General features: G+C 40.6%; 1 protein-coding gene across 6 annotated transcripts in view; it reads right to left on the bottom strand.

Moving 5' to 3' along the window:
* The window catches only part of Acaca (acetyl-CoA carboxylase alpha), a 280231-nt gene that overhangs the window by 33737 nt on the left and 219890 nt on the right, over window positions 1-26604 (bottom strand). For all 6 annotated transcript variants that reach the window (XM_057774468.1, XM_057774469.1, XM_057774470.1 and 3 more), the window contains 5 exons: window positions 12458-12601; window positions 11815-11935; window positions 7531-7627; window positions 4667-4763; window positions 2411-2546 (listed from right to left, as the gene is read on the bottom strand). In XM_057774468.1, the coding sequence (XP_057630451.1) occupies window positions 2411-2546; window positions 4667-4763; window positions 7531-7627; window positions 11815-11935; window positions 12458-12601 (595 nt within the window). The remainder of the gene's footprint in view (window positions 1-2410; window positions 2547-4666; window positions 4764-7530; window positions 7628-11814; window positions 11936-12457; window positions 12602-26604) is intronic.

Genomic DNA, 26604 nt, shown 5'->3' with positions numbered 1-26604 from the left:
CCCAAGCCTCAACTCATGTAAACTGCAGACAACAGTCTGACATGTCTCTTAGAGGTGGTGTGTGTTATGATTACAGGAAGCGACATGAGAGCAGTTAATATAGCTTCTAGTGCAAGATTCATTAACCCTTCCACACCATACTGAGAACTTGCTATGTAACCCAGAATGGCCTCAAACTCATGCCAATCCCTCCCAAATGCCTTCAATGAATCTTAATTTTTTTTTTTATTAATGTTTCAGGGCTTAGCCACCAGTAAGGGACTGATGCCAAAACAGGCAGCAGAGTTGAAGCTTTTAATAGAAGTGAAAACTCTGACCTCTAGATAAGGTAGGACAGGCAAGTGACTCCCTGTCAGTGTGTCAACGAGAGTGTATTCTAAGAGCTCTGCAGTGAAGTCACTAAGGAACAAAATCACTGAATTCTCAGGTCTCAGCATAAAATATACTGCAAAGGAAGTGGGACCAAGTGAAACTGAATGCTAACTGGATCTCACATGTATGAATGGAAAGAGTGCTAACACCCCCCCATCCCAGCATTCACGTGGTATCCTCTCTTGAATACCCTGGTATTGTGCTTATATATTACAGTTCAATCATGCTACCCAAAGAAATGTTTTTCTTGACTCATTGAAGCAATAACTGTTTCTGAGTTTCTTCCTTTCTTCAGAGACAGCTAATAAAGTTACACATAGGAATTCAGTAAAAGTGTGTAGAGTTGACCTGATTAACCATACATTCCTTTTTTCATGGTATTTTCATAGATGATTCACCTTTATATTTTTTTTTAAAAAGTACACAAGGGCTTGGTACTTTACTTGATTCAACAAGTAAAGGGGCTTGCTATCAGTTGGAATTCTAGGACCTGTACAATGAGAGAAGAGAACCAATTCCCACAAGTTGTCCTCTGATCCACCCTCCCCATAACCAAATATAATAAAAAAATTAAAGTGTGAAAGTGGGGCTGGAGGGATTGCTCAATGGTTAGAGCATTTATTTCTCTTGCATTGAACCTCGGTTTAGTTCCCACAACCACATCTTGGCTCACACACATTTCTAACTACAGTTTGAGGTGATCTGACATCCTTTTCTGGCCTCCACAGGTACCAGGCATATGTGTGGTGTACATAAGTATAAAATAGGCAAAACACCTGGACACATTAAAAAATCCTTTTAAAAAGCATAAACATTAAATTGTATGTATAGTCAAAGCCTTCTCCAGGCAAAGGGGTATTTCTTTAGTAAATATGGGTTTTTTGACGAATGCAAAAAAACAGTAATAACAGCTTTTCATTTTCTCAATGAAGCCTAGCAAGCGTATGTCATAGGTAAAAATTATGAATAACTCTTACACATGGCTAGTAACCTACAAGGGAGAGCTCTCTCCGGCTGTTCCTCTCTCAGAAAGTTGAGGCGCTCCTGCTCACAGCTTTGTGCAGGCTCTCTATGGAGAGCTCATTACTTCACATTTCTTCGCTCTCAGCAATCTCAATCACTCCAGCATGTCAGCTCCTTCCATTTCCCCAGCCCATCTATTCCTTTAGAGTCCTGAGGTGAATGAAGAATGCACCCACCCACATATTCTTGCAGCCTGTGGGTGCAGATGCTGGCCTTTGCACAGCTGTGGGTGTCTGTTCTTATAAGAGGCAATCCTTCTTGTCTCTCTCTGGACTGTCCACAGTGTCGCTGTTCATGGAGGGTTCTTATTTAATGATGACACTGGCTGCCTAATCACTAAGAAATTCCCATGGCATGGACTAGAGCCTTTATACTAATGGTCTAATCTGCTGGAGCCACAGGCCTAGGGCTGTTGGTGGATAATAATAAAAGATACTAAAAATTGCCACAAAGAACAGCCAGTCTCTGGTACAGACTTTCTTCATTTTTTTCCAGTTATTGCTAATTGCTGAACACATCTTGGTGCAGAGAACACATCATGTGCAGAGAAGAGGGTGGGAACCAGTGAAACACTACTTCCCAGGACCACCAGAGCAGTCTAACATCTACCTATGAAAGCCAAATCTTCAACAGTAGCCTACTTACACAATACTAGATTATTCTGGAATGTTTTTGTAAGATTAGAAGACATTATCTGTTTTTGGCAGGTGGAGGAAAGGGGGATGTTTGAAACAGGGTTTCTCTGTATAGTTCAGGCTATCCTAGAACTTGATCTGTAGATCAGGATGGTCTCGAATTCACCAAGCTCAGCTTAGATGACATATTTTCTTGTTCCAGTATCTCAAAGGGAGCTGTCAGGTCACAGGTGACAAGTTGTTAGCACACCCACAGGATCTCTATTACTTATATTCTGCCAACAACCTCTTCCAACACCCTCCTAGTTTCTGCCTAGCGATCACTGATACCCCTGGAGCCCAGGGTAGACCAGCCACTTTCTTCCCAGCCCATTAGTCACCTTTCATCCCACCAGAGAAGCCTCTCCAGTTGGCAAAGACCATTAGAGGTAGCCCTTCACGGTTAAAGTCCTTGATAGCCTGATAGGTCTTAAATGCAGAGTCTGGGAACCAAACCTGGCCAGCCTGCTGGATTATCTGTTAAGGAGAAAGTCAAAAAAGAGCCAGTTAACAACAGTTTGAAGGAGAACCTCCCCCAGCTGATCAATATGACGTTTATTAAAAATAGTAAACTCAAGATCAAACCAAGACTGTTGTTCATCATGAGGATGATCCTTGAAGTGAAAAGAAAGGATCCTGGCTCCCTAACCCTGTTAAATACTCTTCTCTTGGGAGCCTGACTATACATTAGTCCTTAGACAAAGGGAGGAGTTGAACTGCTTCTCCCAATCAGTAATAGGAACCCTTTTCAGAGGCAACTCAATTATATTACTATCTTTTTCTTTCTATTCTTTTATGTATGTATGTACATGCGGGTGAACATGTGCGTACCTATGTGTGCATGTACGCGAAGGCTAGGAATCAACAATGGATGTCATTCTCAGGTCCCATCTACTTTGATTTTTTGAGACAGGGTCACTCACTGACTTAAATTTACTTAAGTAGGTGAGGCTGGCTGGTCAGTAAGCCCCAGGAATTCCCCTGTCTTTGCCTCCCCAGTGTTGGGATTACAGGCATGTGCCATTACATATAATCTGTTTTTGTTTTGTTTTGTTTTTCCGAGACAGGGTTTTTCTATGTAGCTTTGGAACCTGTCCTGGAATTCGCTCTGTAGACCAGGCTGCCCTTGAACTCACAGAGACCTACCTGCCTCTGCCTTCCTAGAGCTGGGTTTAAAGACATGCACCACCACCACCCAACTGGAATCCTTCTTTAAGAAAAATAAAAGATATTCATCAGTACAGGATAGGGTCATTTCAGGTTCCCTCTCCTCAGTTGCCCAAGGTACCAGCTGGGGACATCTCCCTGGACACCTGCGAGCCCCTCTAGAGTCAAGTCTCTTGCCAACCCTAAGATGGCTCCCTTAGTTAGGATATACACTTCGCTGCTCCCGTATCCACCCTTCCTATATCCCAACCATCCCAATCCCCCAAGCTCCTCCCATCCTCCCCTTCTCACGTTTCTCACCCCATTACCCCTTAGCCCCATGCTACCTCACCCACAAGTTCCCAGTTTTTGCCCAGCAATCTTGTCTACTTCCCCTATCCAGGCGGATGACTATACGATTTTCTTTGGGTTCACTTTCTTATTTAGCTTCTCTAGGATCACAAATTATATGCTCAATGTCAGAACCTTCATCTGGCGATGGATCGAGATAGAGACAGAGACTCAATTTGGAGCAACGGTCTGAGCTCTTAAGGTCCAAATGAGGAGCAGAAGGAGGGAGAACATGAGCAAGGAAGTCAGGACCATGAGGGGTGCACCCACCCACTGGGACAGTGGAACTGATCTATTGGGAGCCCACCAAGGCCAGCTGGACTGGGACTGAATAAGCATGGGTTGAAACTGGACTCCCTGAACATGGCGGACAATGAAGGCTGATGAGAAGCCAAGGACAATGGCACTAGGTTTCGATCCTAATACATAAACTGGCTTTGTGGGAGCTTAGCCTGTTTGGTTGCTCACCTTCCTGGACCTAGATAGAAGTGGGAGGACCTTGGTCTTCCCGCAGGGCAGGGAATTTGGACTGCTCTTCAGTATCGAGAGGGAGGGGAAATGGAGTGTGGGGAGGAGAAGAGGAGTGGGGATGGGGGAAGGGAATGGGGGGAGGGGGCAATATTTGGGAGGAAGGGGAGGGAAATGGGAAACGGGGAGCAGGTGGAAATTTTAATTAAAAAAGAATAGAAATAAATAAAAAGAAAATTAAAAAAAAAGAAAGAAAAATAAAAGATTGGGGCTGTTGCTTCCACATCTGGCCTTCTGGAGACTGTGCTATTACTCCTAGGTGTAGTTCAGAAGCTGGACCAGATGAGCATCAGTGCTTACTGCCTCCGCTACACTAGCGCCCCAACAAAAGCAGACTGCTTTCTAGCATCACTAAGACCACTACAGAGGCCTATTTAACTTTTCACATAAAACTTCTGCTTGCAGTGATCCAGAGGCATCTTAAAAGTGATCACAGTGTTCTGCAATAATTTAAGCTATCTGCTACCCTTCCCTCTAAAATCTGGTGGCTTGCAATACTCTCAATATATCTGTTGGCACTGTAGTACAAAGGTACTCCAAGCACAGCACAAGATGTATTTGAGGTGACTAACCTTGGCTTCAGAATCCAGGTTTGCAGGATCAGCTGGAATACTGAGTTCCACGGTTCGGGTTTCTACAGCAACTACTCCCACAGGTATTCCCCCTAACCTGGGGTGAGGGGGAGAAACAAGCCACACCGGAACATAATGCATGTTACTATTATAATTAGGCATTTATTTTTATTCATACACACACATTGAGGGAAAACTGGAAGCAGACAGTAGAGGTGAGTTTGATGCTTCTAGGGGTTAAATGTGAGACTTCTGAGGGTTGGTATTTATTTCACAAATATGAAGGAAAAGTCCCTTCACACTCATTCATATTCTAAAATGCCCAACAGGACAAATTCAAACTGAATGCTGTATCAGGGGAGCCTCAACAGCCTAGTGCAATGTCTACTTCTGTGGTTGCGAAATCAAACTTCCCAGTTTGCTGTTAATCAGCTCTTTGATGGTGGGACAAAGCCTGAAACTGCTGGTGTTATGGGATAGAGCTATGGTAGTTAAACCACTGCCCTTCCTTCAGTGGAAAAAAACAAAGAGACAGAAATATTTAGTAATAATCTTGGTGAATTCTATATCAGAATCAGATACTTAATTTGAAAGCTATGTTAAGATTCAGAAGTTTGAACCTTCTGCCTATATATTCAGTAATAATCTCCCATATTGGTCCTCATTAAGATTTCCTAGAACTAATCAGAGATGAAGGGAAGAAGGAAGAGAAACCAAGGGGGCGATGCCAAGTGTAAGGTGAATCCTTTATTCTGGAAAATGTGACTCCATCTTCATTCTGCCAGTTGCTTTCCTCTGGGCTGGGGCTGGGCTGAGTTATACTCTCATTCCCTACAATGTGTCTGTAACAAACTTTTCCATGAAGGATGGTCTTTAGCTATTACATCAACTACTGGAAATGGATTCTTTCCATCACAAGAGATCTAACTAGAGCTGAGTGGAGACCACCCACCACCCTCTTGTCACTTGCCTGCACTGAATCAGAATCAAAAGCTCTCTAGACAACCAGACAATGAGCAGGAGGTACACAGGAGGGTTCAGAAATATTTCTGTTCACAATGATTAACACTCCAACAAGAAACTTGTAATTGCAAAAGCCACCCTAAATCGGTAACTTATAACTTATATATTAGGGCCCATGTGACCTAATAAAGAACATCTTTATCCGAGTATTACAGTTATTTATTGAAGTTGAAAACAGCTCAGAACAACTTCTGTTTTCTATTATGCTTCATATAAATTTTATCAGGCTAGCACATGAAGATGCTACATCTTGTTTTATAGTGTGTCCCTGGACAAGGTGCCATGGAATAATAAAAGACAATTTACAGCCAATAGCACACATATTCCAAACATACATACCAAAGATGAGTTTTGGCAGCACTTACAGTAACAATCCCAGAAGAATACATTTATATTTATTTTTTGAAATGCCACTGCCTTTGAAAGACGCTAGCTCCATTTGTTTTATATACTTCTGAGCATGTGTATGTGTTTGGAGTAAGAAGCCCAGAACTCATCAGATGGAAAGAAAGGAAAAAGTCAGAGTGAGTGTTGTAATAAACAATACCTGAGCTAACCAAAGTCAAGTTTGACTGGTCTTGGTTGAAGAGTAATCCCTATTCTAATCTTAAGGGTAAAACATTGTTCTCTCATATCCCACAGGAAGATCTCAACGACTCTAGCAAAAAGTTTGACTTTGGAAAGCTTAAAGACTATCATGTATTTTATATACAGGAAAAATGAAACAGAATAAACAAAAACGTTGATTCTCATATAACATGAGACCCTGTAACTAGCTGTATGTCCCACTTCCACTTCCTCAGCAGGAATTTTACCAACACAAAGTAATTCTCATAGGGATGCTGTAGCTGGGGTGAGAGAAAGGACCTGACACTTGAAAGAAAATGAGCAGCTAGTTTCCCAGTTCCTGTCTCAGATGACTCCTATTCAGTGTCACAATGGAAGGCCCTGTCTGTGGGATTTGCCATCTGATGGCTCCTTGTCACTGGCTGCATGAAGCATGCTGACCTGATGTACTGAGAGAACCACAAAGCCTAGAATTATTTTCAAGGCTAGCATCTAAATCTCAAGCCAATGTGGCATGTTGGAGAATCTTGAGCAGGTGCCTCTTTTCACCAAGATAAGAAAAACTGATTGCCCCCTGGAGGAAGGTGAGCCCCTAATGCAGGTCTCTCTGGCAGCAGGTCTCTCAGGCAGCGTGTCTGCAGCACAGACCTAGATTAAGATCAGCCTTGGCAGGTGCTCGTTATAGAAAGCACGACAGATTATTTTGCACAGAGCTTGCTGTTGAGTGAAGCACTTCTTAGAATGGGTATTAAAATTTAATAAAAACTTCAATTACCCACTTGAAAAATATGGGTATCCAAGCAACCTATGCCAGCTTATTTTACTCACTCCTGTTTCAGATTAAAATTTTTTTCAACTCAAATCTGATTCTATTCTAATACAATGAAATATTATAAGTCACTTCAGTAGTCATGATGTCAGAAAGAGACTCCTCTCAGGGTACAGTAAAAATCATGTGGTGTCTGCTCCTGAGAGAAAGCAGTCTTGTGAGGGGGGGCTTGATTGGTGATGGCTATTGTAGTGCAGCTTTGTGGGTCCCAAAGAGTTTCTCTTGCAGAAGTATAAAAAGGAAATACTGTCAAAATCAGCCTTCAGATTAAGTACATCATTAGAATGACACACTGGACAGCTACAGGGACCAGTAGACTACCTTGGCTATGTCTACCATCTAATACTTAGAAAACCCAGACAACGTTTCACTGGTGAACACTATGACCATTCCTTCCCTAATTTTACTTGGGAAGAAAAAGTTTTCAGTACAAAAGAGGTCTTACCTGGCTCTACCAACCACCACAGTCTGTGCCCAAGGTTGCATAATCTCTGAGAAAGATCCATAGTCAAAAAATCCACTCAACCATTGGCCTTTCTGGGCTGTGAAGGAAAAGGAAAAGGGGTGGGGTGGGAAGGAAACAAAGAGCATGAGGACAGTCTACCTGTTGACATCGCACTGGGACGATGAGTTTAAGGTGGGATTTAGGAACTTATTTTGAGGAGTTTGTTGTTTCTAACCATATTATAACAGAGGGAAGCATTAAACAACTGAGTGTTCATCTGCCTTCAGAAATCATTCTCTATTTCATTTGCTAGTCTGCATGTCATTTATCAGCAAAAGCATCATTTATTGTTAAACGATGGGGTTCAGCTAGCAGAGAGTTTGTGTGCTTTTAAATAAATAGCTTGGCTTTTTTCAAGACACCACAAACATTTGTCAAGAGGCAGCCAAGTCATTAAAGATGTTTTTAAAATGCTTATTTCTATTTTAGAACTTGCATGACAATTTTGTTTGATTCCACTGATTTTCTTTTAATGGGAAGATGAAAACATAAGTATTAATGATCAGATGAAGACTCAAACTTGAAGGTAAATAAGAGATTCAGTCTCTCTGCCAGAAAGGCAACAATACAGACTCACTTTATTTATGGTTGACAAAGTATAATCTTTCTACATGAAAGCCCATGACTACATGCCCGTGACAGAACAGAAACATAATAGTTAAGATATGTACACTTAATAAAAAGATACACACACTTAATGACATCACTTCCCTTCTTCATCCAGCTTCATATACTGGCAAGGCATGTAACTTTCACTACCTTAGTTTAAGATAAAACTTTTGTCTCACAGGCTCATGAATGTTTGACCAAGAGCCCATAAAGGCCTCTGCAAATAACTGTTTTCTCATTTGCCCTCTCAGCTCACAGTTTCTCAGTGATTCTTCTAATTTGAACATGGCCCTCCACCCCCAAAACCTCAAGTCCAAAACCAATTAAAAGTGGAGATCTGAGCAAGCTAACCTCTGCTGACTTAAACAGGACGGAGAGTGTTTTATCAAGACTAAACTTGTAATTACTGTGTTCTACATTCCTTGCCTCTATGGCCCCAGTGTAAAATGTGATCATCCATTTCAAAATTATCTCCCTATCGTGAGCCCAAAGCCGATCGTTTAGATTCTGGTCTCGTGTTGGGCGTCAGTTTGAAGAATATCACGGCACTATCTCCTCTAATAAATGACTTTAACTTTTCACCTAGAAGATATCTGCTTTAACTTATCATAGGGAATCATCTGCTTTCTTTAACGCTTCCACTAAATTAAAATCTGAAGTCACTCGATTTGGGAGCGAGTGTTAGCTGCACCTAGACAGCAGGATGAATTACTAGAGAGTCAATGAAAATATATTATCCAAAACACTAGAAAACTTAGCTTATCACAAATTTCATTTTATTCTGTGGGTCTTATTAATAATGACCCAGATAATGCCCATCTCCACATGTACTTCTGTTTACCTTATGAAACAAAGGTGTTTTGCTTTTTGAGACAATCATATACAGGCTAGACTTGAACTTGCAATCCTCCTGCTTTTTAAGTGCTGAATTAAATGCATATACCATTATGCTTTGTAAAGGGCCCAAATTCTGGTGAAGGTTCTAAACCAGACTGGTTCTAGTTTCATCAAGACACTGAAATTTTAACTTTATATGCCTGGGTCATTTTATGATATTTACTTTGATAATAATGATTTGGAACTACAGAATTAATTTCAAAATCAGAACATTTACTTGTTTCAAAACCCTGAGTTGCAGGTTAGAAGGATAGCTAAGTGTTAAAATTCTTGCCTGGTATGCCTAAGACTCCGGGTTCAGTCTCCAGTACCCCCACAGCAAAACTGCCCAGTCTTACATGGTGATTAAGGAGGAAGGGACTGTTGGTTATGCTAGCTGGACTTGATGGTCCTACAAGGAATGTCACTCACTCTAGATCAGGGTATACCTAGATGTCACTGAGGTGCTCCCCTATATTTCCCAGGAGAATACCCACTGAGCTTTGCTCTGAATTTAGATAAGACCCACTTAATTCCCAGAAAAGTCCTGGGTTTTTAAGACCAATTACTATGTCAGACTTATGGTTCTCACCAACATCATGTATAAAAATGAGAAAAGATGACTTTGGTGATTTTTCTATGTAAGAAAAGGCAATTTTAATAAGGTTAATAAGAGAAGACATAGAAAAAAGAGTTATGGCTATAAATTAAAGTGTGGTTATAAATTAAAACTAAAAGAATTCTCTTAATTTTTTTAGAATATCTACAATTAGACATCAAGATGAAGCCCCAGCATTAAAATAGTAGCAGTGGGATCTTGCAAAAATAAGATGTATATATGGAAGTGCTTTTACATCAGACTCTACCTTGAGTGGTCTCTACTATATCTTCTTTATAAATAAGGAAGACTTATTTCAGCAGAATCACAATTATCTTTAAATTTAACAAACTTTTAAACAGTTTTTAAATTTTTAAATTTATATGTATGGGTGTTTTACCTGAGTGTATGTCTGTGCACCAGTGCATGCTTGGTACCCAAAGGAGGACAGAACAGGGTGTGTGATTCCCTTGGATCTGTAGTTACAGGAGGTTTGAACCACCATGTGGGTGCTGGAGATTGAACGTCTGGAAGAGGAGCCAGTGCTCTTAACTGCTAAATCATCTCTCCAACCCCTTACAATTCATTTTTTATTTTAATATGTACAGTATTTTGCCCACATGTGTGTCTGTATGCCAGATATGTAACTAGTGCCCAGGGATGCCAGAAAAGCATGCTGATTCCCCTGCAACAAGAGTTACAGATGGTTGTGGGCTGCCACGTGGTTTCTGGGAATTGAACCCATGTCTGGAAAAGCAGCCGGTGATCTTAATTGCTGAACAATCTCTCCAGCCCCTGCAACCCATTCTTTTATGTATAGTATTTTAAAAATAAATAGTAACAATAAACACATGACAAAGGACAAACACTTCCTAACACCATTTGGTCAAAATAGGGGTCAGGTATAGGGGTGGTTCATGCCTGGAATCTTAGCAGTTGGCAGACTCAAGCAAAAAATTTGCATAAAAGCCAACTTGGGTTACATAGCAAGTTCCAGGCCAACTGGGGCTACAAACTGAAACCTTATCTCAACAAAAAAACAAAGTAAAACAGGCCACTTGGGGTTTTACAAAAGGAGATTTTCTACAACTGCCAAGTGGCTTGATATAAATTTAGACACATAGAGATCTTTACTTTTTCTGCAGTGTGTATGTGTAGGTATGTAGTGTTTTGTGGCCTGTGAGGAAAAGAGGACACCTTAGATGTCATCATCACTCAAGTGCCATCTACTGGCCTGGAACTACAGTACACTAAGTGGGATGGCCAGCGAGCCCTAAGGACCCAATGATCCATCTGTGTTGTCCAAGTCGTCCCCGCCCCCCGCTGAGACTACAAGCACATGCTACCATGCCCAGCTTTTGAAAATGAAGGTTCTAGTGATAGAACTCCAGATTAAAAAAAGCATTTTACTATCAATACTGTTGTAACCAGTATCATAAGAAGAATAGGAGGGTGGTAGTCAGCAAAAGTTTGCTCAGAAGAGTACAGCTGAATTCTACATTTAAGGTTTAGAGACATTTTCTCAAGGCTACTCCATTAATCTGTCTTCTCCCACCTTTTGTTTTGGAAACATGGTTTAGCTATGCATCTAAGGCTATCTGAATCACTATGTGGCTTTATACTGCTGGTGATCCTTGTGCCTCAGCCTCCCAAGTGCTAAGACTGTAGGCATGTACACTTATAGCTGACTCAATGCTCCTTTTAGACACTAGTTGGCCAAAGTCTGGTCCTTAGTCATGGATGTAGCTCAGTGATAAAGTGCTTATCTAGCACAAATGAGGCTCTGGGTTTGATTCCTCAGAATCCCCACATCCACCCTAACAAAAAGAATTCCTAGTCCTTTTAAGACTGTGATTTTATCGCTTATACCAAATTAAGCCTTTTAACCCACTAAGTTCCTTAGTAAAAGAAGGTATGTATTGGTGGCTACACCAGCTATGACTAAATGAGTGAATAATAAAGCTCACTTTTTTCCTGTTTGCTCACAAAGATTTTGGTTTTTTTTTTTTTTTTTACATTTTCTTCATACATTTTCTTTATTTCTAGGTATTTAGCAGCAATTTCTTAGTAATATGCTTTTGTGCTGGGGTTGGACAGTGACTAGCTACAGAATACCATGAGGCCCTTAAACATATACGTACTTGGGTGAGGACGGCCTGCCAGCATCCACCGAGGATCATATGGGGCCTTTGTGGGAACGAACTCGATGATTCTATCTATAGGATCCTTGGAATTCAGGAGAGGAACTGAACTATGCACACTCTAAAGAAAGACCAGGAGAGAAAGATCACACCAATCAGCAATGTCAGTCTCATACCTCAACTCAGTGCAACAGCTCCAGAAAGAGGCAGCAAGGCCCACTACAGAACTGCAGCCATCGGTCCTGATCATCAAAGCTGAGGCATACATTATGTGTCAAGGAACATGCATAGTTCCCAATTCTCATTTAAGAGCCTGACACACAGTGGTGCATTGTGACCACTGTGCCCTTGCTCTTTGAGAAGCAAGCTCCTGGAGCAAAAATGGCTACTACAGGAAGGAAACTCATAGGGATGAGGAAGTCTTAGTATTTGGGGATGTGAATGAATATATATATATGCCATGAACATATCTGTTGCTAGAAAACAGTGGGGCTTAGTGAGATCCAAAGGTATTCTAAAGGTAGAAGGCAAAAGACAGCTTCAAGAAAAAGAAATACACAGGTTTCAGAGAAATCATTAAAAATTATTCAATAGGATATATCAAACACATTAAGCTGTGGCAGAAATGGAGGGAAGGGCTCACCTTGGGCATGTATGACAGCCATTGTAAGACTGTGAAAACCCCCTCAAAGTCATCACAAACAGTACAGTGGGTGACCCCGTTGTTGTGCATGATCTGGATGCCCCCAAGCTGATTGTTGGAGGTATACACTTCCCGACCAAGGACCTAGACAAATGAGCAAGTAAAAAGACATTTGTTTCTACAGATATAACAATATATATTCTTTCCTAATTCTCACTAAAATGTGTTTTTTTTTTCTTTCCTCCACCAGACAAAAATAACCCCATTTTCTGTGCCCTGTTCAGAGGGACTTCCAGGATTTCCTTTCTTAAAACACAAAAAGAAGCTGGGCGCACGCCTTTAATCCCAGCACTCGGGAGGCAGAGGCAGGCGGATCTCTGTGAGTTCGAGACCAGCCTGGTCTACAAGAGCTAGTTCCAGGACAGGCTCCAAAACCACAGAGAAACCCTGTCTCGAAAAACCAAAAAACAAAAACAAACAAACGAACAAACAAAAAACACAAAAAGATCTTTAACAATTGCATACACTATTGCAGTTTTAAGACCATCAAGTTCTCCCTTTCTAGAAGTCACCACAGACATGTGCAGTGGACTTTAACTCTGAGCTGAAATTATGGTAGGTAGGCTGGGACCCTGGGGCACTGGCTACATCTTCATATACAGGTCTGGTAGAGTTATACGTGTACACACACACACACACACACACACACACACACACACGGAGTGTATGTTGAAGAAATGCTATGGGGTTGGTGCCTCGTTTTTCTAAAGAATTAGCTTTTTCCTTACATCTGATTTTTAAAGTTGGCATACTATCTCCCTCCCCCATCACTAAACCAGACAAAATCCTGAAGCAGTTCATGACACACAACAAACCCCCTAAGACTCCAGTCTCTTTGTGTGCTGGGTATGAGGCTGTGATTTATTTCCCAAGCCTGTTTCCCTCTGAGGCCTCACCCCAGTGTCTCTGGAGGACTTTACCCTTGTCAGGTTGGGGGCACTTGCAAATGGAAACTACAAAGTTTCCTTTAAAGAAGAAAAAAGAAAGAAAAAATATTCTTGGACTTGGAAATTGTAGGGTTTCATTTCTTCCTGAAGACTGGTTAATAATTTCTTCCAGGGAGGGAGGTTTTCTGACCCAGCAGATGGAAGTCAGGCGGCCTGATCACTGACTATTGCAAACTGCTGAGTGTGTAGTAATTGCCAGTCATCTAGGGTAGCCCTGGAGAGCGCTAAACAGTTGTGGAGTGCTCACTGTATGTTCTCTTTTCTGTTCACTCTCTTCTCTTTTAAAAAACAACAACATAAAATTTTTTTCTTACTAACTTTTATTCATTTTTTAGCCTCTTGGGAGAACCTAAACAAATTAAGGGCCAACAAACTCTGCCTATATATTTTCAATTGGCCCTTTCTTATTAGCGGCTTGGAAGGGTTCCTCTGCATGTTGGGTCAGCCCCCTACATCAAGACCTTCCAAAGACTGAGCAAGTTGGTGACCAAAATAATAACCTCACTGTGGTCCTGCTGGCCTTAGTACCATTTAACTTCAGCTAGGAAAGGCATAGCGAGTTTTCTGAAAAGAATATGGAGAGCAAAATTGCTCTCCGATTACTGCTTTCCTTGATAAGAAAGCACAGGGAACAAGCCTTTCCAGGCAGCCCTAAGCCAAGTAACATGCTGGCAGCTCCTTTGAAGGAGCCGGTGAACAGGGGAGACCATATCTGACCAGTGGGCTGCCATCCTCCTCTCAGTCTGTCTTTAATCTTAGCCCAGGCACTGCAGCTCTTTTCTCATTCTCCTGCTGTCTCTTTCCATTTGCCCTCTCTCTGACTGATACACTGATCTCTCGGTCACTTGGCTTTCTGCTCCACTGAGTCCATATTACTAATAACACCTCCGCCACGGCCAGTTTACCTCATGAAGGCAAGAGCACATCATTACAAAATAAACTCATAACTTTGACATTCTAGCAAATACATGCCGTTTGTTATTTTTATGGCTTTAGTCTTTCTAACAGGCAGAGGGCATTACATACCTGTTTCATTTATATCTTTAAGCATGCGTGCACACATATTCTTGCACATTCACCAGGAAACAAAACAGAACAAAAAACCAAACCACTACAAATTTCTAAAGCAGTCAGTTGATAGGGGACTCTGGTAGAGGCAGAAGGCCCGTCATTCAGGGAGGCCATGCTCTGATCTGACTCTGATTTTATGGCTGTCATAAACCCGATGGCCCACAACTGGTCCTTCTGGGACAGACTGCTTCTCTGCTAGAAGTCATTCAGTGTGATCAGCAGTATTTTTAATTATTAAAATAAAATTGGAAAGGAGAAATGAAATAAAAAGGAGACACTGTGCTGACCCTGAATATCTGATATTCACAATTTATGTCAGGAGCCAGATATTCCCTGTTGCATAGGAAAGAGGTATTTTCTGTTTAGAAACATTATTTTTAGTCCAACTTCTAATACTTAATGATCTCTAATTATAAGAACATTGGGCAGTTACGAAACTAGCAATGAGCTAATGAAGGACCAAGCTCAGACAAAGGATCTTAAGTCAACCAAGAACAGCTGCGTTAACTGCATCATCTTAAATGTCTTTACCTTCTTTCAATGAGTTGGAGGACATCCAGAACCAGGCAACTCCCAGCCACTTACTATACTAATTGTTAATTTTTAATTCTATACTAATTGTTATTTTGAACCCAGCACACAATTCTTTGAACCCTAATTCTACATTGTCAAAGTAGGAGCAAGATTCAGTAACTTAGTACGTCTTCTCACTCAAGCTCTGATGCTTTAGAAATGTTCGGGAAAGCAGCATTTCTACATTTCTTTTCCTCTGGGTTCCAAAGAAACCCTAGAGCTCACAACAACTGTACTAACAAATGCTTACTATCTGAGAAAATTCATTTAATTTATTAATAAAAGAGAAATAATAGGACAGACTAACCGAGCATCGAAAGAACCCTTTCTGATCAGCGTTAGCTTTGGGAAATGGGGGTGGGGTAGATATGGAAACACAGAAATGAAGCCCTTAACTACAAACAAACAGCAACAATCACAGTTACTCAACAATCAAGAGAAAAGCATACCCCTGGTTATCTTCAGCTGCCTGTAGGTTTGGAGTATGCACCAGTGAGATGAGAGCTCTCATAATAGCTACTGATTTGTAGGGGGTCATTGCTGACTCAAGTGGTTTTAATGATTTCAGAATACTTACAATGAAAGCTCCAACCAAGGAAGCAAAATCTGGGCTAGGACAGATTCTATTCTGCCTAACTCTAAAATGATTATGCAGGGATAGCCACAAAAGTCCTAGTTGGCAACTAAAAAATAAAAAGCACCCACAAGAAATCACTGTTTTTCTCAATATGTAGGCCTACAACCCTTGAGAAAAAGCTTTGGGTCAACAGTGCTCTGTCATCGTATTTTCATCAAGCAGGTAGGCTTCATTTGTCACTTATTTAAACTTTGACAGAGGTATATCTGTATTAGTCAAATTCCTTGCAATGTTTTTGGTTCTTGAATCACTCCCCTTACATTTTCTACTACATGAGACAATCTTCTAATTTATTTGTCTAACAAGCATCTACCACCATTAAACACAAGAGACATTCAAAAGGGCATTCCTGAGACCACCTTTGTCCTCTAGTTCTAAGTGGCCAAAGCAGCTCTAAGAAATAAGAAAAGCACCATTCCAGGGTCCTTTGCTTAGAAGTGCCCAGGCCACAGAACCAAAAGGTTAAATCTGAGAGCAAAGAGGATCTTTATCCAGTCTTGCTATATACTTAAGCTTCATTGAATGCTCCACTTATTGTAGCTGGCAGACCTAAGAATTAAAGAATCTCATGAAAGCCAGTGATTAGTAGAGATGCAATTGTTAAAGGTTTCACCAACGGTGCTATAGAGCCTGCAGAAATGCTGAGATGCCTAAGAGCTATAAATGAATGCAGTCATACATTCAAAGGCTGCTGTTGCTGCTGCTTATCCAGAGACACTGCAGACAGCTCAGGTTTACCACAGCTGACAGGCAATGAAAACAGTCTAATATACCGCCTGCTCTCACCCTTAAATCCCTTTTTGGAGATCAAGATAAACACATTCTTCCTTTCCCCAGTGCTCCAGACGTTTGAAGTGGCAGAGCACTGTGAGGGTTTGTGCAAATGAAATCACTATGTAATACTGAATGTGTATTAGTATTTACTTGTCAGGATATGTGTCAGTAGAGGTATTGAGATTTTCAAGTTTCACTGATGCAACTTGTCTCGATTTTTAAAATATTGCTTTTATCATATATTTTAGGGACCTTTAGAGTTATATGCAAACATCTGCAATGATGTAATAATATGGAAAATAATGATGGTGCATATCAATTAATAATAAAAAATGAAATTTGCATGTTCCTTCCCTTTTTAATAATCTTTGGAGAGTCAGGGCATTTACTATTTTAACAGGGAGCACAAAATTCCTCCAAATCTGAGAATCAGGCTACACAAGTGGAGTCCTTGATGCAATCTTCTCATAGTATTTCCATTCTCCAGAAGGTAAATTTACTGAGCAATCACCATCACTGGATGTCATGCATGATTCTAGATATTAAATTCACTCTGGGATGTTATTGATAAAGGATTGGGAGGGCAGAAAGATATGAGCAAAAGCAGATAGGAGTAGGGAAAAAGTGGTTAACAGGGACAAAAGAGAGAGAGGATGAAATAGAAGGGGCAAAGGAGAGAAAGGGGGAAGGGGAAAAATGGTAACAGTACATCTATTCAGTGCTGCTAGCAACCTCCTTGACTTGAGAGAACTACATTTTTAAAAGCTGACAAGTAATTCAATCTCCAATTAACAATTCTAAGTGGTGCTGCACATATTATTGTGTAAATGTTTCTCCAGAAATATATCCATGGATAATGGAATTAAATTTCCTGGTAGCAAGGGACAATACCTCTGTTACCAAAAATATTTGGATGTTACAAAATACAGTTAAAGGGTTATACTTCTTTCTATACCTTTGTTGTCACTGCTAGCGCTGGCAAACTGGAGAGCCAGCTGGAAGCTGGTGGGTTAGGCTTGGGGGTAGAGAGGAAGCCCAAAGATACACATTGTTGGGTAGTGGGGCTGATTTGAACCAGTTTGAGTCAAGATAATCCCCTTGCAAGCCTCAAAACTCTTTCAATAAGAAACAAATTCTGTTGTGATTGAGTTTGCTGAAGAGCGAACTTGGGCAAAGAGACTTGTTACCAGTGGCAAGAAAATAATTTGATTTTGTTTCAAACGTACTTTAAAACAAATGTCTTGCTATATATCCCATGCTGGCCTCAAACTGAGCATCTTGTCTTGGCTTCCTTAGGGTAGGTGTATGCTATCATTCTCTAACAGGAAAGTATTCAGCTACAAGGACATTGAGATACAGACCAGAAAAAGTACTGCAAGACCTCTGCTTATTGAGAACACAAGCACAAACTCACCAGCAGGACAATGAGGATTTGATGGGGGAGTGGGTAAGAGACAGAGACTGAATTATAATGAAAAGGGATAGAGAAGATCCATAGACAGTTTGCCTGTCAAATGTGAGAGAAAATGCATAGGCTTCCGGATAGAAAGTTGACTGCCAAAAGAAATCACTCATCCCAGGGATCCATCAACTAAGTACTCATTTAGCTAGAGACCTGAAAGTACCGACAATAAATCAATTCTAAATATGGAAATACTTAGCATTTTAAATAAGCCTGGTTTAGAGCCAGGTGAGGTGACTCATGCCTGTGATCCCAGCCCTTGGGAACTGGAGGTAGGAAAATCAGGAGTTGGTGGCCAGTTTCAACTACACAAGGCTCTGTCTCAAAAGAAAACCAAGGGGGTGGGGAATTATTGAGGTTTAATTCACATGTAACAAACATGTCCATTTATGGTGTAAAATTCTATGACATTGACTGTGGTGATATTTTGTTTGTGCTTTAACAAATAAAGCTTGCCTGAAGATCAGAATGTGGAGCTAGTCATACTAGCTAGCAATAGAGACCAGGCAGTAGTGGCGCACACCTTTAATCCCAACACTAGGGAGGTGGAGACACAAAGTGTTATGGCTGGGCAGAGAGGAATATAAGGTAGGAGGAGACACAAGCTCAGCATTCAGTCTGAGGTTTCGTAGAGACAGAATTTAATCTGAGGATTCCTAGAGACAGGATTGCCCATTTGGTATGAGCACTGGTAGAGGTAAGAACTAGTGGCTTCTATGATCTTTCAGCATTTATCCCTATGATTGACTTGGGATTTTTATTATTAAGACCAATTAGAATTCACACAACAATTGGCAAACATAAATATTTAGTCAAAACCAGTACCACAATGACATGGGGTCATGTCTATCATCATGCTCCCTAGTGCCCTGTGCTTACTCCTAACAACCACTGACTTCATTTCTGCTCGGCTTGCTTTGCCTTTTGTAAGATGGCACATAAACAGATTGCGAGTGTGCAGCATTCGGAACCTAGCTTCTTATGGGTATCATAATGAATGCATCACATTCATTCAGACAGTCCAAATGTAGGCAGCTCCTTTGCACAGCTGGGCACCACAACTCAGTCATTTATTTGTCAGTTTGGCAGGCATCTAGGTTGCTGTCAGTTTGAGAAGAGATTATAAAGAAAGCTGTTACAAATGTTTGGAGGCAGTTAACTTTTGGACTGGATGGTAAGTGTATAGCTAAGTTAATAAAAGAAACAAAAACCAAAAACCCAATTTCAAAGTAGCAATACTATTTTGCATTTCTTTCAATAGTGTACAGAGTTCTAGCTATCCTAATCCTCATCAGTATTTGGAATTTGTCAGTTAAACATTTTTAAAAAATTGCTTTTTGGTGGGATGTAGTTCCGTGGTAGAGCACTTATTGAGCATCTTTCAAGCTTAGGGTTTGGTTGCCATCACCATAAACAAACAACAAAAAGCTGCTATCATTTATGGGGAAAAAACGTAATACTGTGAAACTTGGTTTTAATTTCCCTAATGTGTGGTGACAAACATAATTTCATGTACTTATTTTCCATCCTCACAGAGAGTCTACTCAAATTTCTTTGCCCATGCATTTAACTATTGGGTTGTTTTCTTATTGAGTTCTGAGAATTCTTTGTGTATTCTGGATTATGTCTCTCTCTTTTTTTTTTTTTTTGATCTCCTAAATTTTTTTTATTTAATTTTTTTTATTCTTTTCTAATTAAAATTTCCACCTGCTCCCCGTTTCCCATTTCCCTCCCCTCCTCCCAAATATTGCTCCCTCCCCCCACTCCCCTCCCCCTTTCCCCACTCTTCTTCTCCTCCCCCCACACCATTCCCCCTCCCTCTGGATACTGAAGAGCAGTCCAAATTCTCTGCCCTGCGGGAAGACGAAGGTCTCAAATATGTTTTCCACAAATATTCCTGTAAATGTGAAGTTTATTTTAAATACCATGAAATCAAGAATCATGATATCTCTACAGCATAAGAGCAATCTTACAGAAAACAGAAATGCAATGAATGTACGCCACAATTCCAAGGACCACATAGAAACTCAACACTGACATATTTGAGCAAGTTGAGCTACTAGAAACAGAAGTCTTATGCTATAATGTGTAGTATAAAAGGGAAAAAAGTGATTTGTTCCTTTTTGCTCTCCTTGGTGCAGGTGCTTGGTGATGTTTGTGAGCTGTTACTGGTTCCTACCTTGTCCTTTAACATTTATTGTTTTTTTTGTGTGTGTGTGTGTGCGCGCGCGTGTGCGTGCATGCGTGAGTGTGAAAAGACAATCTGTTGGAGTCAGTGCTCTCCTTTCATCATGTGGGATTGGGATGGAAATCAGTTCCTTAGACTTGGCATCAAGTGCCCTTACCAGATGAGCCATCCCTCTAGACACCTTCAAAAACATCTCTCCATGGGCTAGTATTAAATCGGTAACCCTAGTCATATATTATCAGGGCTGCTCTAAGTTGTATAAACTTGCTTTATTGAGAAAAGATATATTATCAATGAGTCAGGTAGAAAATGAAGGTATCCAAAAGTTGATTACCTGTTAAGATGGCCTATCATATTTGCATCTTATGTTATTGACTAAACTGGGGTGAATTCTTCCCCTTGATAACACTGGTCTTTCACTTTTTCAGATATGCATGCTATTTTAAAGAATTTAAATCCTAGGCACCAAGACATCATTAAAATTAGGAATTGGTCAAGACTCAAGCACAAGAACAAGAAGCCCAGGCATGGCAATCTGGAGTTCAATCTAAAAAGCTCTTTAAGCTTCTCTCATGATTCAACTCTCCTGTCTGTGTACATTAGCTGATTAGACTGTGTGGTGATGGCCACTCTGAAGGAGAGGGGACATAGATTTGGATCCATGCACAGGGAACATCTCCTAGAATGATGAACAGCCAGAAGTCAGATTTCTAAACAGTCTTGAGTCCCAAGTCTTTATCATATTCACACAGCAGTCTGTGCACAGCAAGGGCTCAGGTCTATCTTCGTCAGAAAAGACTGGAGTCCCTGCGTTTGTAATCTACCAACATGTGCAGTTCTTGCACTTTTAATTTATGGGCATTGGGGGACCCCTTCTGACTTGGGAACATATTGGCTTGGTCTAATGCTTGGAGATTATTAAACTTGGAGCTGTGTTCCACTATCAGGTGTACAGATCTTTTATTTAGAAGATATGGTGCTCTAAATGCACAAAGAGCTCCCTGTCACCTTCACATTAAAGCCCCTAGTGCCTGGTAAATGGAATTATATAGCTGTCATCTCCTTTCCCCAAAGTTTTAAGAGTACAATGGGCTCATTTTTTCACACTCCATCCCAGCTTCAGAACTAAGAGACCTACTTTGTATTGATTTAAGGTCTCAGAAATAAATAAACCTGCTTCACTGCTGTGATTCACAACAAATTCATGATACACTATTGCATGATATATTTCAAGCTCTGGCTCCAGCTCTCTTTTTTCTCTGGTGAGTGATGGGGGAGGTGGGAGGTAGCAGGGAGCTGCAAAGCTGACAGCCTGATGGTTATTGGAGATGGCTGAGGACTGCAAATCCAAGAGGAGACACTATTGGAGGAATACAGGATTTTTAACTGGGAGGCGAGGGTGAGAAGCTAATTTACTTGATTTCCAGGCTGGGATTGGGAAAGAAGAAAGGTTGAAGAGAGAGGAGAGGGCTAACAGGGTAGTAAGCTTCAAGTGAAGAATAATCTGAAATAGAGCTATGAACATGTATAGAAAGAGAAAAGTGAAGAAAACATACCAAACAATGGTGTAATGAAAGCATGATTAGAGAAATAAGGAGCTGAGGACAAGGTTCTGCCTAAGAGGACCACGTTCACAAACCTAAGTGGGCACTTAGCTTGAGTTTAGGGGAAATGCTTTACTAGCAGCAGGAAATGAAGAGACCCTTTTGAATCGCAGAATGTATGAAGTAGAGACTCTTCTTCATTTCATACTTAAAAGACACCCCAGAATCTTGGAAAGTAAAATGGTTATTCTGGGGATGGGGTAGAGATACATCAGAGTTCCACATATATAAGGTGACTTAGAGACTGCATACTGAAGTGAAGGCATAAATTCTGGCAGGTTAGTTTTTGTTTGTATACTCTCAAGGCTTTCTGTGCCTTCAAACTATGACACTTTTACTAATTCTACTAAACACTGTACTCAAAGAATTTTAGCTATTATTCCTAAAGGACTATCCCCTAGCCCAAAGTATGATTTTTGACAATGCAGCTGATAACAAAACAGAAGGAAACTGGGCCCCAAAACTTCTGCATGACACTGCAGGAGATCCCTGAGTATCTGTGACACAATTAACTTTTAAGTGTTTTCTTTCTCTCCAGGGTCTCACCACACAGCTCTGGCTGTCCTGGAATTCACTACTTACCAAGATGACCTCAAATTCAAAAAGATCCAGCTGCCTCTGCTGGGATTAAAGACACAAACCACTATGCCCTTCAAGATAAATTTTAATTATGTAATTTTACTATTATATACCATAATATGTAATTTTTTTAAAAAAAAATTTCACTCTTATAGCCCATTCTTTCTGTTCTAGCCTAACATAGTTCCATACTTCCAAACCAATACACATCTTCATAGCATTAGAATATTATGAATTAAAAGGAATTTAAGAGCTTTTCTGGACTTCCATTTTAAGGTAAACAATATATTGTATGATTCCCATTTTTATTGTTGTTGCTTGTTTGTTTTCACAACAGGGTTTCTCTGTGTAGCCCTGGCTGTTCTGGAACTCACTTTGTAGACCAGGCTGGTCTCAAACTCAAAGATCCGCCTGCTTCTGTCTCCAGAGTACTGGAATTAGAGGTGTGCACCATCACTGCCAGTTTATGCTTACCATTTTACACAAAGGACTAAAGTCCAAAGTTGCTTGTACAATGGGGACTGCCCAAAAGCCTTTTTTTTTTTTTGGTTAAAGATTAAAGGTTTGGTTAAAGGTGTGTTGGTTAGTTTTTGACAACTTGACATAAACTAGATTCTCCTGGGAAGAAGAAATCTCAGTTGAAGAACTGCCTCCATCAAATTGGCATGTGGGGATGTATAGGGGGGAAATTTTGTTGATTAATGATTGATGTGTGAGGGCCCAGCAAACTGTGGCAGTGCCACCATTGGACAGGTAGTTGTACATTGGACTACACTGTACAAGAGAGCAGACTGAACAACCTATAGGGAACAAGCCAGTTAGCAGTTTTCTGTCCAGTGTTCTACCACTGCTTCTGCTTGAGTTCCTACCTGACTTTCTTCAATTCTGTGATCAGAATGTGTAAGTCAAATAAACCCTTTCCTCCCTAAGTAGCTTTGGCCATGGCGTTTCCCACAGAAACAAAAATCAAATGAGAACATTCTAGAACTCCAAAAACTTTTAGCACATTTCTGCTATTTTTGTCAATGTGAGCATTCCTACATCTGTATTCAGGGTTCCAAAGCAGAGACGCAGGCTTTTTTCACTCTATCTAGAAGCTCTGTACTTGAACTTGTTTCCCAAGTCGTTAGTATTGGGGCAATTAGAGTCACATGGGGCACTCTTAGATAGTCAGAGGTAACTTTTGTAATAGAAATCTGAATGACGGGATGGAGAGATGGCTCAGAGGTTAAAAGCACTGACTGCTCTTACAGAGGTCCTGAGTTCAATTCCTGGCAACCACATGATGGCTTACAGCCATCTATGATGAGATCTGGTACCCTCTTCTGGCGTGCAAGCATACATGCAGACAGAACACTCTATACATAATAAACAAAACTTTAAAAAACTCATATTCATACACACACACAGAAATCTGAATGGCAATCCCACTGTGTAGTATCTCCAAGCCAGTACTCAGGACGAGGCTGGTTATAGGTCACTAAGACTTGGTAACAGAGTCAGGAATACTTAGTATGGTTTTCCACAAATCTGAGGAGCATCAAAGGAAAACCAAAACAGCTGGGACCAGATTTACCAACATTTTGTCAATGTATAGAAGATGAACTTGACAATTAAGAAGATCTGGCCACTACAATATTCTCTAAGAACTCATTCATACTGTCAATGCAAAGCTTACTTAGACAATATGCTGAACAGCCTCTTCACAAAGGAGAGAAATTCCATTTGGAGCTATAGAAACATAGGGACTTTCTATTGAAAAAATAGGTAGTGAGGGACTTTAAAAATGCTAATTGATGGAATAATGCTTTGAGTGATTAGGGCTATTGTATCAACAAATCCTTGGGGACCTTTGGAAACAGATGACTGACACATATACTACCGTATCATAACCAAACATGGTGCCTCTCCTATTAATGGTGTTCCAAAGTGTGTTAATGGTCTTTAGATAACATCTACTGGGAACACCAATATGTGAATGTACTACTACAGTAAAAAAAAAAAAAGACATCTAATCTCTCTCTCTCTCTCTCTCTCTCTCTCTCTCTCTCTCTCTCTCTCTCTCTCCTCACACACACACACACACACACACACACAGAATCTTTGCCTTTAAGAGAGCCAGAAAGTTTAAAGAATACTGTGTTTATATTTCTTTTCCAGGGTCTGGATAATAAACTGTGGTCAGTATAGACCTGGAACTACAACAGCACCAGTAGTTTGCTATATTAGTTCATCTAATCCCCACAAAAGCTGTGGTACATAAGTATTATAATGGGCTCCCATTTAAAAATTAGTAAAACTTAAATACACGTTAGGGGGTGGGGAAATTGCTCAAGGTGATAATCTGTATGTGGTAGAAACAAAAATTAACCCTGAGGAGCTTGGCTTGAGAGTCTTATGTTCCTAGTCTATGTAACCTCTTTCTGTCAAAGAGACAATGCCAACTCTTCCACAGTGATAGCTGAGAAATATCTCCTTCCCTAACACTCTCACACTGTATATGACAGCATCATGGGTGAGCATGAATTGTACTGTATAAGTCCCTGTTCCCACAAACAAGTCTTCTTCTTATGAACCCTAGTCCTGTGTTCGAGAGTCAGATGTCACAACACACATTTCATGCTGCATAGTGCGAATTTTTTGGACCAAATCTCAAAAGCAAGATTAGGGTTAAAGAGATGGCTCAGTGGATGAGAGCACATACTGCTCTTCCAGAGAGCCTCAGTTCAATTCCCAGTGTCGACATCAGGCAGCTTATACCTCCCTTTGACTCCAGCTATAGGGGAACCCAATGCCTCTGGTCAGAACAAGCATCTACAATTATGTGTACACTCTCACCACACACATACACATAATTAAAAAATGAATCTTAAAGAATAGTAAGATTAGCAAACTTAGCCCTTAGAGGACTTAGAGCTCTCAATCATGTGTACTTTTTTTCTTGATAGATTCAGTGGAAAAGGGGGCCTAACTTTACCAAAGGGAAAGAGATTATGGGATTTCTTTTCTTCCTAAAAGAGAAAGAGAAGCTTTAAAAAAATGTTTGCCACAAGGAAGTCACATATAACCTTCGGAGTTATCTATCCCCCCACACATCACAGCCATTAGTAGAGTCCTTACCTCCACAGGCAACTGCTGTCCAGAGCACACCCATAAACCACAAATTCTGATTGCTGTCCAATGATGGGATATCATTAAGTCTGGGGCTGAGAGATAGCAGGCTCTGGCCTATATCAGTGCTCCCTTACAATAGAGGTTCCTCTAGCCTGGCTGCTACGGGGCATTATGCTAAACATGAGAAATAGAAACTGAGAGGTGCTCAAGGAAGGGAAATATTTATGTTACCGCAAATGTCCAAAAGGCACCCTAGCTTAGGAGTTTATAACTGCAATCATCTCAGCTCCCCAAGGGTCTATGCTGCCAACTTGAAACTTCAAGTATACAACCGCTGCTTCTGTCATACCAGCATGAGTCCCTTTAAACCGGGTAGTCAGTCAGACCATTCAGGTTGGCCCCATCACCCTAGCTACCTGCAGCCTAGAGTTTCTGAAGTTCTGCCTACTGTAACCTTGAGAGACACAAAGAAGCAAATCCTATGAACTTCTACTTATGCCATCACTCTCAACACTCTTGTGGACACTAAGCAGAGACCTGAGCCCTTTTTGATGAAACTTAAGTTCTAACTCATCCAATCTTCCACTTGTTTCAGTTTTGTCTTGGCCAGGATATCACTAGTCAAATCCCCAAACAACAAGAAATTGGAAAGAAGCTCTTGATTTTTGAGTTCTAAACATCATTTGGGTTACCCCCAATCACCAGCTCATTGCCTTTGGTTTAAGTGTCAACTCTATATGACAACAGCCAAATCCAGAAACCATCTCTCTCCTTGACTTGGCAATATTCTGAATACTTTACAATTAACTGCAGGTAACAAAACAAGGCAGGTGTGGAAGGAACATAAATACTCTGGTCACCAGGGGAAAAGAATAAAAATACAAATGTGGAAGATACCCTATAGTTTTGAAATAAAATATACAGCATTAGAGAACAGTGCTGGAGAATAAAATGTACAGAAAACTCAATAAAAAAGGAAGAAGGAGAAGATGAAATACAGCAGTAATACTTTTATTTATTATGCAGGTTACTATAGTAGGAAAAGAGGGAAGAAGAATCTCTTAAGACTATTTGGAAGTCAAAGGTAGGAAGGTGTACGCTAAAAACAGGTCAGCATCATCACATACACAGAAATGGA

The sequence above is a fragment of the Chionomys nivalis genome, chromosome 7 (assembly GCF_950005125.1).
Source record: "Chionomys nivalis chromosome 7, mChiNiv1.1, whole genome shotgun sequence".
NCBI lineage: Eukaryota > Metazoa > Chordata > Mammalia > Rodentia > Cricetidae > Chionomys > Chionomys nivalis.
Note: the sequence above shows the minus strand (reverse complement) of the source record. Positions and strands in the feature narration are given on the sequence as shown.